Source organism: Rhinopithecus bieti, unplaced genomic scaffold (assembly GCF_001698545.2).
Source record: "Rhinopithecus bieti isolate Rb0 unplaced genomic scaffold, ASM169854v2 scaffold_32955, whole genome shotgun sequence".
Classification (NCBI taxonomy): Eukaryota; Metazoa; Chordata; class Mammalia; order Primates; family Cercopithecidae; genus Rhinopithecus; species Rhinopithecus bieti.
Window position 1 is genome coordinate 1957008 of NW_016814423.1, and position 13977 is coordinate 1970984.

The 13977-nt window shown below is 38.5% G+C and overlaps 1 protein-coding gene across 1 annotated transcript in view; it reads left to right on the plus strand.

Annotated features, from left to right (window-relative positions):
- VWA8 (von Willebrand factor A domain containing 8) overlaps positions 1 to 13977 on the plus strand; it is a 384129-nt gene that overhangs the window by 346627 nt on the left and 23525 nt on the right. The window contains exon 40 of the mRNA XM_017850208.1: positions 2407 to 2515. Coding sequence (XP_017705697.1) covers positions 2407 to 2515 — 109 coding nt within the window. The remainder of the gene's footprint in view (positions 1 to 2406; positions 2516 to 13977) is intronic.

Here is a 13977-nt window from a genome sequence, read left to right on the forward strand (position 1 = left end):
TATATATATATATTTTTTTTTTTTTCTCTCTCTCTCTCCTCCATCCCCTCCCCACCCCAAGGACAGCTGTGTCTACATTTGTTTCTAATCAGTGCTAATCTCCCTTCTTTGAGAAGAAGCATATTGACACACACACACACACACACCAGTTTAGGTATGAAGGGGTAGGTGGCACGTCCTGCATTGTTCATTGTGCCCAGCTTCTGTCAGCTTTGATACTTGAGACATAACTTAATCTAATAAAAAGTCATAGAGAGATTTCAGAGACTTCCAGAAACTAAATACAAGAGGTATTGTCAGGAGGTCAAGTCCTATACACATATTTCTTTTTATTCTTCAGGACTGAGAGTTAATTAGATTTAGAAAGGCACCTTGGCATGTCACCTCAAGATACAACCATTCAGATATTATAGTGGCCTCGTCTGTATTTACCTTTTAATAGTCAGTATTTTCAAAGAGCCATCCAGCAGCACTTATTGAGTGCCACTGTGTGCCAGGTATTGTGGTAGGTACTGGAAGTTCAATGAAAAAATAAAACATGATCCTTCTCCCTGAGGAACAGAATAGAAAACATCAGAGTACCTCCCATGTAATAAAATTATTTGTCATTAAATTTTTGTTTCAGTTATCTATATACATACATGCATTTGTGTTTACAAGATCTCGATGTAAAACATTTCCTACTATGGAAAGAAAAATTTGAAAACACCATAAGAGAGGGCAACAGGCCTATCTATTAAAGCAATCAAGTACGCAAGTTTCATGGTAGATGTCTGTATAGGGCACATGAAAAGGGAATGGCCAGCTTTATGCAAGGGCTCAAGCAAGACTTCAAAAAGAATGTAGCCTTTGAGCTAGATCTTGAAACCTAAGTTGGTATTATCCAGTGGGGCGATAGGGCAGGAATGCCCGTCTATCCCATGGTAGTCTAGGCCTAGCATTACATAATTGTAATAAGCTTCTAGAGCTCTCCCCCATGGTGAATGGATTGTTCCCAACCCGACAGGGAAGAATAGAGAACATTTATTCTCATTCAGTATTTGAGGTTTCTGTTTTAGCTCAAGGTGATAAAAAATATACATTAGATAAGAGTTTCTGCTATACACCTAGGATTCATATCTCCAACATTGCATGCACATACACACACACCAGTTTAGAAGATTATGTTATGCTTGGGCTTTTGAGATTTGCACTTATTATTCTTTGTCCTAGTATCAGTACCTTTTATGTTAATAGAAATTTATAGAAATGTGTATTGTGGATTGTGGATTGTGGACACAACACTGTAAAACCCGAGAGGTCACTCTTTGAATGAACTTTCCACTGACTATTTAAGATGCTGCATTTTAAGTAATGCTGAGTTGTATTTTTATTTCAGTCATTCATTTCTATTTATTCTGAGCACCCATTATGTTAGTTCCATGCTAGGCACTGTAAAGATAAAGATGAGAAAGACTCAGCCCTTATCTAAAGGAGCATAGAGGCTAGCTGGGGAGACAGAAGGCAGATAGTTGCATGGAGAGCAGATTCTCTGAGGGAAGAATGAAGTGAGATAAGAGCACAGAAGAGAGACCTGGGGGTCAGAGCAGGCTTCCTGGAGGAGGCAATCATTGACTTGAGTCTTGAAGAGTAAGTAGGAGTTAGTAGGCAAAGTCAGGGGAAGGACACTCCAAGTGGGAGAGAAGCACTTGCAGGGCATGTAATGTGTATAGGGAGCTTCCAGTGTGCTGGTGGGGCTTCAGTGAAGCAAATGATAAAACTGATAAAAGGAGCAGCATACTGGGAAGACAGAATTTCAAAGCTACAGTAATATTAAAATACAATTGTCCTGTCTAGATTACACTGTCAGCGATTTTAGAAAACTCTCACATAGGAATACAGAGCAGCACATTCACTTACGTTCTTTAGGCTTGAACTGTTATCTTGGTCAACCAAATACATGATCTCAATCTTAAAAAGCAACCCATGGGAACCCTCTTAGGAATCTGCCACATGAACTGATTGGCTGCAAACATCACAGTATGGCTTTGGGATATAGCAATGGTGTACCACAAAGCCAATTCATACTGGCTCATGAGAGCCAATGGTGCACATTTTTTTGTAACTCACTGTTCATAGCTTGTAACTGATCATGGTGGCAATATTTACATCATGGAAATCAGCAAACACTACAAATCTAGGACTTTTTTCTTGTCCTAGTTTGTTAACCATTTACTAGCACACTACTGGATGTTACCTTCTTTGAATATGGAAGCATAGCTGGAGACATCACTTCTTGCCTTTTCTCATTAACATGAATCTGAGTTTCCACGAAGTTTGCTAAAGTTCTAGCAGGAGGTGAATGAAAGTAAAACCCCACATTTATGTGATTTAAGCTGTTAACTTTTTATACTCCTCTGGTTTCAGGCTAAAGGAGATCCAAATGAGTGAATACGATGCTGCAACCTATGAAAGGTTTTCAGGTGCTGTTCGGCGACAGGTGCACTCCCTCCGAATCATCCTGGATAATTTACAGGTAATGTTCTACTTATGGACCAAGAAAATAACCTGGGTCCAAACCTGGACACATGCCTAAAGTCTTGGAGAAAATTATCTGAACCCTAATTAGCCAGTCCAAAAAAATGTATCGGTGTGAAAATGTCTGCATAAAACTGGACTATCCATGTATTCTCTATGTCCTCGGCTCCTCCTCCTTCTGCTCTCCCCTTGCTCTCGCATTGCCTGCCCTTTTGTAGTCACAAAACTCTCAATGCTGAGGAACCAGTTAGTACTGCTACTGCTCCTGAAAATATTAAGACACTTCAGTATTTCCTAAGCATGACTATTGTTTGGAGAGTTCACATTAGAAATTGTGCTCTGGTCAATTTACACAAATAATTTAGGAGGGGCTGAGTGTTCCTTAAAATCACAAACAAAATCAGATTATTTTGTCTAAAGAGAAAGCAAAGCCTCATTTCAGGGCAAAGGGAGAAGGGTTGGGAGCCAAGCTGTACCCTGCTTCTCCATTCTACTGTGGAATCTTGTGTTTCTTTTCCATGAAGTATTTCAAGCTGATCGCCTTTCCCTTTTTGGTTCTTATTTGTAATTGTTCTTTTGGGGAAGTTTCATTATTTTGCTAAGTATTGGGGATTAGAACTTCTGTGATGCAGTTTTAATCCACCATTTTAACCCAAAACTCTGGAAAAGCCTCATTTTCAAAAGATCTAAATAAACTGTATCCAGAGATTAATAAAAGTTCTGTCATTTCCAAGAGGAAAGATCTTTATAATAATTAACCAGATGTCTAATTTCAAAATCTAAGAAATGTAAAATTAAACCATTTGCTTTTTTAAAATCCATATGCAGTTATTTAGGATAAAACAGCGTAAGATTTTATATAAACTATGTGAACAACATGATGTTGAATGATTGGATCGTCTTACATAGTTGCTCGTTTGACAAGTGTTCATTGCCCTGGACATGGAGAGCACCAGGACAGTGCCAGGTTGGCTCTGAGCTTCAGGGTAAGGCAATAGTTGGCTAAGGGCCAAAATGGGTGATTCAGAGGATGTGAGGGTAATGGGAGATGGTTCCTATCCTAAGACTGGAGAATGAGTATGGTTCAGTGATTCACTCACGACTTAAGTTCTCAATGCACACCAGGCATTAGAGATAGAAAACTAAGATACAGCTTCTGCCCTCAAAGAACGAACTCATAGTCAACTAAATTTCCTAAGTTCTGTAGAGAATTTTGCACACGATGCTATGAGACGAAATGAGGAAAGCCTTCATGGAGAATGTAATGTTTGAATTTACTCTTGAAAGATGCTGAGGAATTTCCCATGTGCTTAAGAAGTCAAGGCATATCTGACACAGGAAGCAGTATGCACAAGTGCACAGAGGTATAGGATTGCGCAGTGAGTTCAGAGAAGGACAGAGTATTTGGTATGGCTGAGAAAAGCACACCTTGGTGGGAGACAGTGTCAAGAGAGGAGGCTGCCAGAGTTGTAGGCACCAGATCCTGAATAGCCCTGGATGCCACAAGAACATGCAGACAACATTGAGTCCTACCCTGCGGGCAGAAACAGAGGCCCTTAGAGGATTCACAGTGCTACAAAGGGATATAAGAATACATTCTTAATTGAAGGTATCAGATTCCTCATCTGGTATTAGTTGGTGTCTTGATTGGTATTTGTTGGGGACAATGCTATAGTTGCTTTTACAAGCACTATCACATTTAATCCTCAAATCAGCCCTTTACATAAATGGTATCATGTTTATACAATCAGCCAAAAGATGAAAAGTCAGGTCCACTGCTCTGACTTTTCACAGTCACACACGAACAAAGCCTGGCTTAGAATTAGAGTTAGCATCAAGGAATGGCTCTTCCACTAATCACCACAACAGTGACACCAGTATCAGAAAACAGAGTCGACTTTTGCTTTCAGCTTTCAAAGAGGAATGAAAGAAAACTCTGAAGGTCTTAGGTAAAAGCAACAAGTAAGATTAAATGCATGGAAAGCAAAGTAGCACCCATTTTTAAAAAATCCTTAAGGGGGTTGGAGTCAATAATTTACTAAATATCCTCAACAAGAGTAATTATTTCAGGGGAGTTTTTATTCTCTTCCACTCTGGAGATCTAAAGCGAGAAAATAGGCTTCACTGATACCAAGAAAGAGTTTTAAGATATAGGAAAGAAGATAAAAGCAATTTAATCCTTGAATAAGTAGCTAAAATAGATGTAGAACTTCCGTCTTTAGAAATCTTTACAAACAATACCAGCATTATAATAATAGCAAGCATTTACTGAGAATTTACCATGAACCAGGCATTCTACTAGGTGCTTTATATTGTCGTCGTCACCAAGATCACCTCCATCATTATTGTCATCCTCTGCAGCCAGACAGCCTGGGTTCTATAAAATGGGAATGACAGATAATAGTGTGTTAGTGAAGAACTCTGATGATATACATAAACAGTGCCTAGTATGCAGCATTCTCTACAGAAGGATTCGCTTCATTGTTACCTTCATTGTACTTGCTAAGATTTATCAGCCTGGATTACAGGCCAGGTACCCAGTCAGGTACTTTACATTCATTGTGTTATTTAATCGCTACAGAAACCGGTATGTATAATTTTCTACATTTGATAGATGAGGAAACATACATTGTGTCAATTCTCATAATCCTGTGAATATTGGTCCCATTTTTGCCATCTTTTGCCCCCATTTTGTAAATGAGAGACCTGAAGATTAGAAAGATGGTGTAACCTGTCCTGGGCTGTATGGCTAGCACGGCAGGCATCTGGGCCCAAAGCTCAGTTCATTGTTTTTTGTTAGGGTCTCTGTTCTCTTCTTCCAATTCAACTATTCCATAAAAAGTGTATTCTTACGTATACTCATAAAACATTTTGCATCATTTTCCAAATGCCAACACAGCATTTTTCAAGTGTTTTCCTTATTGAATCTTTATTTTTATTCCATAGGGGAGTTATTCTCCGGTGGGCCTTCTACTCCTCAATTTAGGAAGATAGGGCTGGTTTAAAACATAGCTACTGGCCAAGCATGGACATGGCCTTGTGTAGAATATGGAACTTTAGATTGAAAACAAAGCCAGGAACCTTTGATTTCGTTCCATTTTGCCATCTTCTGCCAGTCCTGTGTGGCTCCGATTGACTAATATCTTCCAGCTGTTTTGAGGTTGCTATGTAATCCAAGTAACCATGGGTGTTTCCTTGGTGAACAGCACAAAGTTTGGCCAGGAACTAGCAAATCATCACTTGAGATGACTTTCCAAAGCACAGCCTCAGGCCCACTCATTGATTCCAGGTGGGATTTGAGGAGCAGGAAATGCCGTTGCCACCCATGTTAATGTCTGCTTTAATATGTGCCTGTGTTGCAGTACATGTCTTTCTTCTCGATTAAGATGGCTATCACTAGTGACTTTTCTTGGCTTCTTTGAGTTATTGTACCTTTTCCCTTTTGTGAATCGATCACATGAGTCTTCTCATCAGTCCATAAATACTTCAATTATACTTGGTTCAGAATCTCAGTCTCCTGTTGCAGCATGCATGCTCTAACAAAAGAAAACATCCCATTCTTACAAAAAACCACTTGATTTTAATCATATCTTCTCTCCAATGTTTTTCTGATCTATAATCATAATTTCATTCTCAGGCTAAACTAAATTAAACTTTCTCTGATTGCTTTGGCTAGCATGATATCTCCATGAACAATGATTATGTTCCTATTTTCCCCTGTGGTGTTTCACACTAAGCTTTTGTTCAGATAAACAGTGCTCTGAACACTGATTGTGTGGCACGCACTGTGCTTGGCACTGAGGGCACAGAGATTGATAAGATAGTGTCCCTGGACTAAGAAAATTCTGGGCTTGAGGGGCAGAGAAGACAGACACCTAAAGAGAACATTCCATTTAATATGGTAAGTACCTAGGTAGAGGGAGGCTTAGAATATGGTGGAGCTCAGAAGAAATGGATTCAAGGATAGATTTAGAGGTAGGGGTACATGAACTGAGCCTTGAGGGACACACAAGTATTAACCAGACAGAGAAGGGTGGAAACAACGCCCCAGCAGAGGGCACAGCACAGACAGATGCATGACACTGTGTGGTCTCAGGCATGAGCTGAGAGCTGGTTCTGTCTTCTCTAGGAAGTTTTATAACCATGGAGGAGGAAGTTTCAGAGACAAGAGAGGTGGAAGTCAGGAGATTAAATCACAAAACAGTATCAGTTATTTGGGTGAGAAGTGATAGGAACCTGAACCAGGGTAATTGAAATGAAAATGGAAAGAATGAGACAAATTCAAGAAGCAGTTTGGAGGTAGGAGAAAAAGACAAGTGACACTGAATGTGGTGGAAGGGAAATGGGAGGTTTTCAAGCCCTGGAGGACAGAAATAGGGGACACAGGAAGAAGACAGACTTGTGAAGAAAGCAAATGTTTGCTTTGGATGTTATATAATATGTTTTCTCACTATTGGGACACCTATGTAAAAATATCAAACATGATGTTTAAAGTTTTCAAAACCTGAATTTGGAGTTCAGGGGCAAGGTGAGGACTAGATAGGTTTCATGTTTATATGGATATTTATATATGTATTTTTGTGGTCATCTGAATAGAGGGACAGCCCAAGCCAAGGGAAGATATGTCAACTAAGGCAAGAGTGTAGAACAAAGAGAGGGGAAGGGTGAGAACAGCCGTGTCAAGGAATGTCTGCATGTCACAGGAGAGCAGCAAAGTGCCAGTTACTCTTTCTTAGCACATCATGAATGGCTCATCACTCAAGACATGGTGTCAGTGGCCATGAGAGGACAACTTCATCCAGGTGCAGCCTAGAAATATAGTCCTGACTTCTGGGCTGCATGGCTATGGGCATCTCTAACCCAGTCTTTGCTAGGTGACCATTACAGTTATTTAAATAGTCAAAAGCTTTACACATTGAAAACCCAACATGTCAGGAGAAATTAATGAAGAGGGCTAGTGACATGCAAACAGCTTTGAAGAATTTTTGCTAAATATAGTTTGATGGAACCCCTCTCAAAGACAACTTGAAAACCTTCCTGAGAAATAGCATTATTCATGAGTAACTGCATGAGAGCTAACAGAATGTCACTAACATCCCTTGACTGGAAAGGCAGGGAAAAGGAGAAAGAGCCCTAGAGCTGGTGAGAAGCAGATCACTTGACCTCCATTTTGTCACTACCATGCAACAGCGTTTGAAAGCAGCAGTGCTAGGGAGACATGGTTGCGGGGAGGTCTAGGTTTCACGCAATGGCTACAAACAGGAAGCTGAAAGGGGAATAGCCCTGGGAAAAAGGCCAGACCAGCCCCAACTTATACTTGGCTTGACGACTAAATCACAAAGGAGCCAAATGCCCAAAGTTGGCCCCATTGCAATAGCTTTTCCAAATAAAATAAGAAATGATGTGGTGATGAAGTTTCTCATGCTGGGACTGTCCGCAGTTTCAATTCCTTCCCTGCTGAATTCTTGAGCTGGCATTGTAGATTTAGTTCAACCAGTTTAAAATCTCTCAAGGAGAATTCTAGTAGAAACTAAGTGGAAAGTGAATGCAGCCAAGGAGCATCTGTCCAATCTGGTCCTGACAGTTTTGTATCTCATCATTTGAGAATAAGGACACAGAAAACATAAAATAACATGGAATGTATGAAAAGCTTGCGTATTGAGGTGGAATAGCAAGCATTTAATATATAGAAGATGGTGCTGGGATAGAATATTCTTCAGAAAACATAAAATTTTTAGAAAACATCTGCTTTGTGTTCTCACAATTCAAAGAAATTTGAAGTATGTGAAATAAGATATAAATTGAAAAGTATCTGGCTAAGAAGCAAGCAGAAATAATAAGGGAATTGAGTGCAATAAGGAAAGATAAGAAAACTAAAAGTGCACTGCCAAAACTCAAATCTACATGAAAAGTAGAAAGAACAGACTCCATCCAGCCCTAAATCTAAGTACTAATATGAACAAAAAACTTGAAAAGTTATCCAGAGGAAATAAAGAGGTAAAAACCATAAGAAAGCTACTTAGTAAAAACAAAGTAGAGAGCTGACATATAGAGCCCTGAGTCATCCCAACAAATAGAACAGTACATGAAACATGGTAAGTGCTTAGTAAACATATGCTGAATGAACAAATGATATCCCCATAGAAGAGGCCACCGAAAAATATTCATAAACAGTAACCAAAGTAGTAACAAAACCGCACTGACCTGAAGAAAGGCCTAAGTCTGTGAATCAAAAGGACTTTGCAAAGTACCATGCAGAATTAACCAAAGAGAGAAGCACCTCAACACAGCCTCATGGAATTTTAACATTTCAAAAATAAAGAAAATATCCTAAAAGCAGAGAAGCAGACAAAAAACAAGCTATTGTTAGAGAAAGAAAAATTAATCTTACATTAGTTGTCCCTAAAACCTTGAATGCCACGGGATAGAGGAACAAAGTCTGCAGGATTTTGAAGAGACAGTTCCTGTGACCCACGAGTGCTGTGCACAGCCGAAGTACAAAGTGACTGATGGTTGCAGATATTCAGAGGCTTAAAATGTCTCTTAAGTAACCTTTTACAAAATAACTTTGAAATAAATATATATATTTGCATAAATAGTCAATTAAGAGAGGAATAAAAATTCCTTAAGAATGGGAACCTTGTGATGTAAAAGGACCAGTAATGAGCATTAGAAGCAGTTCAGCACAAAATCAGGTCTAAATAATTGTGGTAAATCTGTTTTTTAAAACTCAGATACCAAGAATCATTCTTTTAAAGGTATACCATATTAAAATTGTGAATTTAATAATAAACAAGGCCTAAATTCTCACATTATTTTAAAATTAAACAAAATCCAATTCTGTCGGTTTTGGTCAGTTAAATTGGCATAGAGGAGGAATAGAAGACAGTAAAAGTATAACAATTGATGTTGCATATGGGAGAGGCAAATGCCCTCATTCCTGAAAATCATTAGAGAAATATAAAGTTCCATCATGCTTTTTAAAGACTTAAAGTTAACCATGCTGGTTCTTTCTAATATAGTTCTTACAAATGACAACATATTTTATAAAATTCCTCTGATTGCTGTGTGAAGAGGGAACTGCGCAGGAAAAATCACTTTGGAAAACTTTTTCAAACTGAAGGAAGGAGACTAGTTAGGAGGCTGCTGCAGTGATCTAGAGGAGAGAAAATGAGGACAGGACTAAGGCTTGGCATGGAGATGGTAAGAGATGGTCAGATACTGCCAGGAGTTGAGAGGAGTTGCCCGTGGATTGGGTGTGGGTGAAAGGGAGTCAAAGGTGACTCCTCAGTGTGGGGCCTGAACAACTGGAAGAGTGGGGTTGCCTCTTGCCCTTCACTGAGATGGGGGAGGACTTAGAGAGAACAGGTGTTCTAGGGTGGAATCCAGGGTTGAGTTTTAAACTTGTTAAGTGTAAGATTCCTGTTATGTTTGCACACCGAGATGTGCACTTCCCAGCTCCTTTGAATTACAAAATAATTCTTGAAGGAAAGACCTGAAATAATTTTAGTTCATAAAAAGTGACTATAGACAGTATAGTGTCACTCAACATAATGATTTAGTTCCACATCAGCATCCAAGAATATAAACTCTTCTAATGAGAATCACCATAGATGATTCACCATTTTCCCTTGCAATGAGATATTACTTCAAGAAACGGGAATCCCTTGGAATAAGGTACATATCTTCTCTTTTCTTTCACTATTTAGAGCACCTAGGAACCTACACAGATATTTAGTAAAATATTTTTAATAGCTATGCCAGTATGTTGAGAACCACAAAATAAAATTTTGTGGTGTTTCCACTGATTAATAGTTTATTATCTTATAAATTCAATATAAAAGTTTTCCTTAATCCAGTAATTATTTGTTTGAGTCATACACATTTGTAGCATAAAAATATGTGTTCGTTGAGCATGAAGAGATGTTAAAATAATGAGAGCTAATGTTTAATAAGAGAATCGCTGTTCACAGATATCCTCTAACATCATTTACAGTTATTCATTCACCCAACAAATATTTCTTGATGATCTTTTGTAGGCTTTATTCTGTAGAATGTATACACTCTCTATAAGAATTGCTACTTAAGTCTTTCTGTTCTCTTCATTAAACAAATTTGGAAGGACTAATATAAAATTGGCTTGATTATAGAGTTTGTAGGTTAAAAAAAAAAGTCTTGATTAATCATAACCCAAATAAGTAAAGACATAAGATTAATCAGAATGATTTCAGTGCTGAAATCATTAGACAAAGTGTCACAAACCACAAGATGATTTGTTTTTGTCAAGTTTATTTATTCTGTCTTTAGTGCTACAGGTGTGTGTGTGTGTGTGTGTGTGTGTGTGTGTGTGTGTATGTGTGTGTACGTACTTTCTGGTTAACCAAGTATTTCCTGGAAAATGAATTAACCAGAATACATCATTCTCTGAGTATTTCAGTGAGTTTATTCTTTATGTGAAAGTAATAAAATTCTATTTCTTTTTCAGAATATCTGTAACATAGAAGTTTTACTAATGTGCTCTCACTTTATATATAATGAACTCTCATTAGTGTGAATTTATGTATAACACAAAACAGATGGACATATTTACAGGGATACTTTACTTCATGCAATAGGAATATATAACAAAGAACATGTTTGGCCTTTTATTATAAACAAAAGTATATATTTAAATGCAGTAGGAACTTACTATTTCAAGAAGTATTTCACTAAGTCTCATAAAATACAGAAGCCTTTATATACACAGTCCAAAACAGTAAATATTTTTATTCAGCCTTCAGTAACTTTCTAAAGAGCTCCCCCTCCAGCCCATGCCCCCAAGAGCATTCATTCTGACAGGCCTCTTCCTGTTTTAAGTTTCCAAGTATTGTGGACTGGCTATAGGATAGAAAATCAAATTTCTACCCATATTTATGTGCAAGTTACATACTTGAAAACTAATGAACAGTGCTGCTATTATAAAAATGCCTTTGTGCCTAATAGTTTTGACTCAAAAGGCTGATACATATGTTTACTTCTCAAAAACAAAACTACTGGTTCATGTTCCTAAAATATCAATGACAAGCAGTACCAAAAGTAATTCATTTATCTGCAAATAAAAATAAAAATGAAGGAATATACTATACACCCAAAGAATGGCTAAAAAAATTTTTTTTAAGCTGTCAATATAAAGTGTTGGTGAGGACGGAAGCAAATGAAACCCTTATACTCTGCTCACAAGAATGCAAATTGGGAAAAACACTTTGGAAAACTGTTTATCAGTATACACTAAAGCTGAACATATCCATACTCTGTGACCCAGCCTTTCCACACAGTGAAATATGCACATACCTGCTCCAAAAGACATGTTCAGTTATGGTGGCATTATTCATAATAGCCCCAAACTGAAATCAACAGAATTGTAGAATGGGTAAATTGTGACAAAGTCATACAATGGAATACCATTGCAGCACAAGAGAGAATCGAGTCCTGCTACACACAACATGGGTAACTCACAGAGATAATGTTGAGCCACACAAACCAAAAACAAAAGAGTATGTATTGTATGATTTCATATTTATAAAGTCCAGAAACAGGCAAACTTAATTTATAGTAATAGAGGTCAGTATAGGGGTTACCTTTGGCAGGGAGAAGGTAGCATCCAGAACCGGGCACTGCGAGGCTTAGGCGGTGTGGATGATTAAGATTGTGTGTTTACTTTGTAAAGGTACATTCTTAAGATTTGTACACTTTGGCCGGGCGCGGTGGCTCAAGCCTGTAATCCCAGCACTTTGGGAGGCCGAGACGGGCGGATCACGAGGTCAGGAGATCGAGACCATCCTGGCTAACACGGTGAAACCCCGTCTCTACTAAAAAATACAAAACACTAGCCGGGCGAGGTGGCGGGCGCCTGTAGTCCCAGCTACTCGGGAGGCTGAGGCAGGAGAATGGCGGGAACCCGGGAGGCGGAGCTTGCAGTGAGCTGAGATCCGGCCACTGCACTCCAGCTTGGGCGACAGAGTGAGACTCCCCCCCAAAAAAAAAAAAAAAAAAAAAAAAAAAAAAAGATTTGTACACTTTATTACAAGTACTTAAACTTGAAAAGTTAACCCCAGAAAGGAGAAAAGGTAGCAGATTTATTGGAAAAGGTGTATTCCTGTCCCTCACTCTCACTGCAAATTTTACCAAGTCCTTTTCTTTTATTGGCATATGTAATGGAAACAGTCTTCAAGCTATAATCATTATGGGAAAAGAAGCAATATCGGCACAAGAAAATTAAGGCCTAAAAGCCCTGGATTCTTGCATGATGGTGAATGTAAACTGAGAGTTACCTATTTTGCTTAATTGCATTACATATCACAGAAAATTTAACAGCTTTCCTTGAATTTTTTGACAGGGCCTAATAGTCCTTCGTGATACTTGAATCAGTCTTCCCAGTTCTTCTAGTTTTAAGCATTCTGTGATCTATTTCGTGAAATTTAGCAGTTTCTCCCTCTTTAATTGCATGGCCTGGTACATGCATTCCTCTAGGAATTTGTCTTCCCAACAAATTTAAACCCAAATTCCTCCCCCTGGGGGAATCTTGCTTTTGTAAATCTTATTGAAAGTGTAGTCGTTTCTGCAACAAATAATCTTGCTTCACTTATAGTGTATTTGCATCCAATGCTCCATTTCTTTGTTCATTATTCTAATGTTCTATGTAGTGTAATGTTTTTTAATTGTTTAAAATAATAATTAGGAATTTTAACTGAAGTTAAAAACAAACCTGAGCTATCAATAGAAATAATTCCGTGAGCTGATGCCCGCTATGCTCCGCCAACATCACTTGTGTGTCCTCCAGCTACAGCAACCAGGTTACAATTAGTCCCTCTACCAGTCATCTTGACAAGATTTTTTGCCATCAACTATAAGGTATATTGTGGTTTTAGAAACACCAAAATAAAGGGGACAGTGGAGTTATTAGTTAGAATTTTAGCATTTTTTATTTTCTCTATGGTAAGATGGTGGGGTTTAAATTTATTTTTGCTACCGTTGTAACCTGCATTAGAAATCACAAAAATAGCCCACACGCATAGTCCCTGCACTTTGGGAAGCTGAGGTGGGAGGATCGCCTGAAGCCAGGAGTTTGAGACCGACCTGGGCAATATAGCAAGATCCCCAACTCCACAAAAATTTAAAAACAAAAAATTAACCAGCTGTGGTTGTACATGCCTGTAGTCTCAACTACTTAGGAGGAAAGATCACTAGAGCCCAGGAGTTCAAGGGTGCAGTGAGCTATGATCATACCACTGTACTCCAGCCTGGGTGTCAGAGACAGACCTTGTCTCAAAAAAACAAAAATTACAAAAATGACAATCTGTAGCCATTGCAGTGGCTCTTTACGTGGTAAAAGCATCACTGGTTAATAAGACCATGTAGCAGCTAATGGGATTGGGTAGGGAGTCCTTGGGGTCGTTGCCTTGTCAATGTATTTAGGAAAAC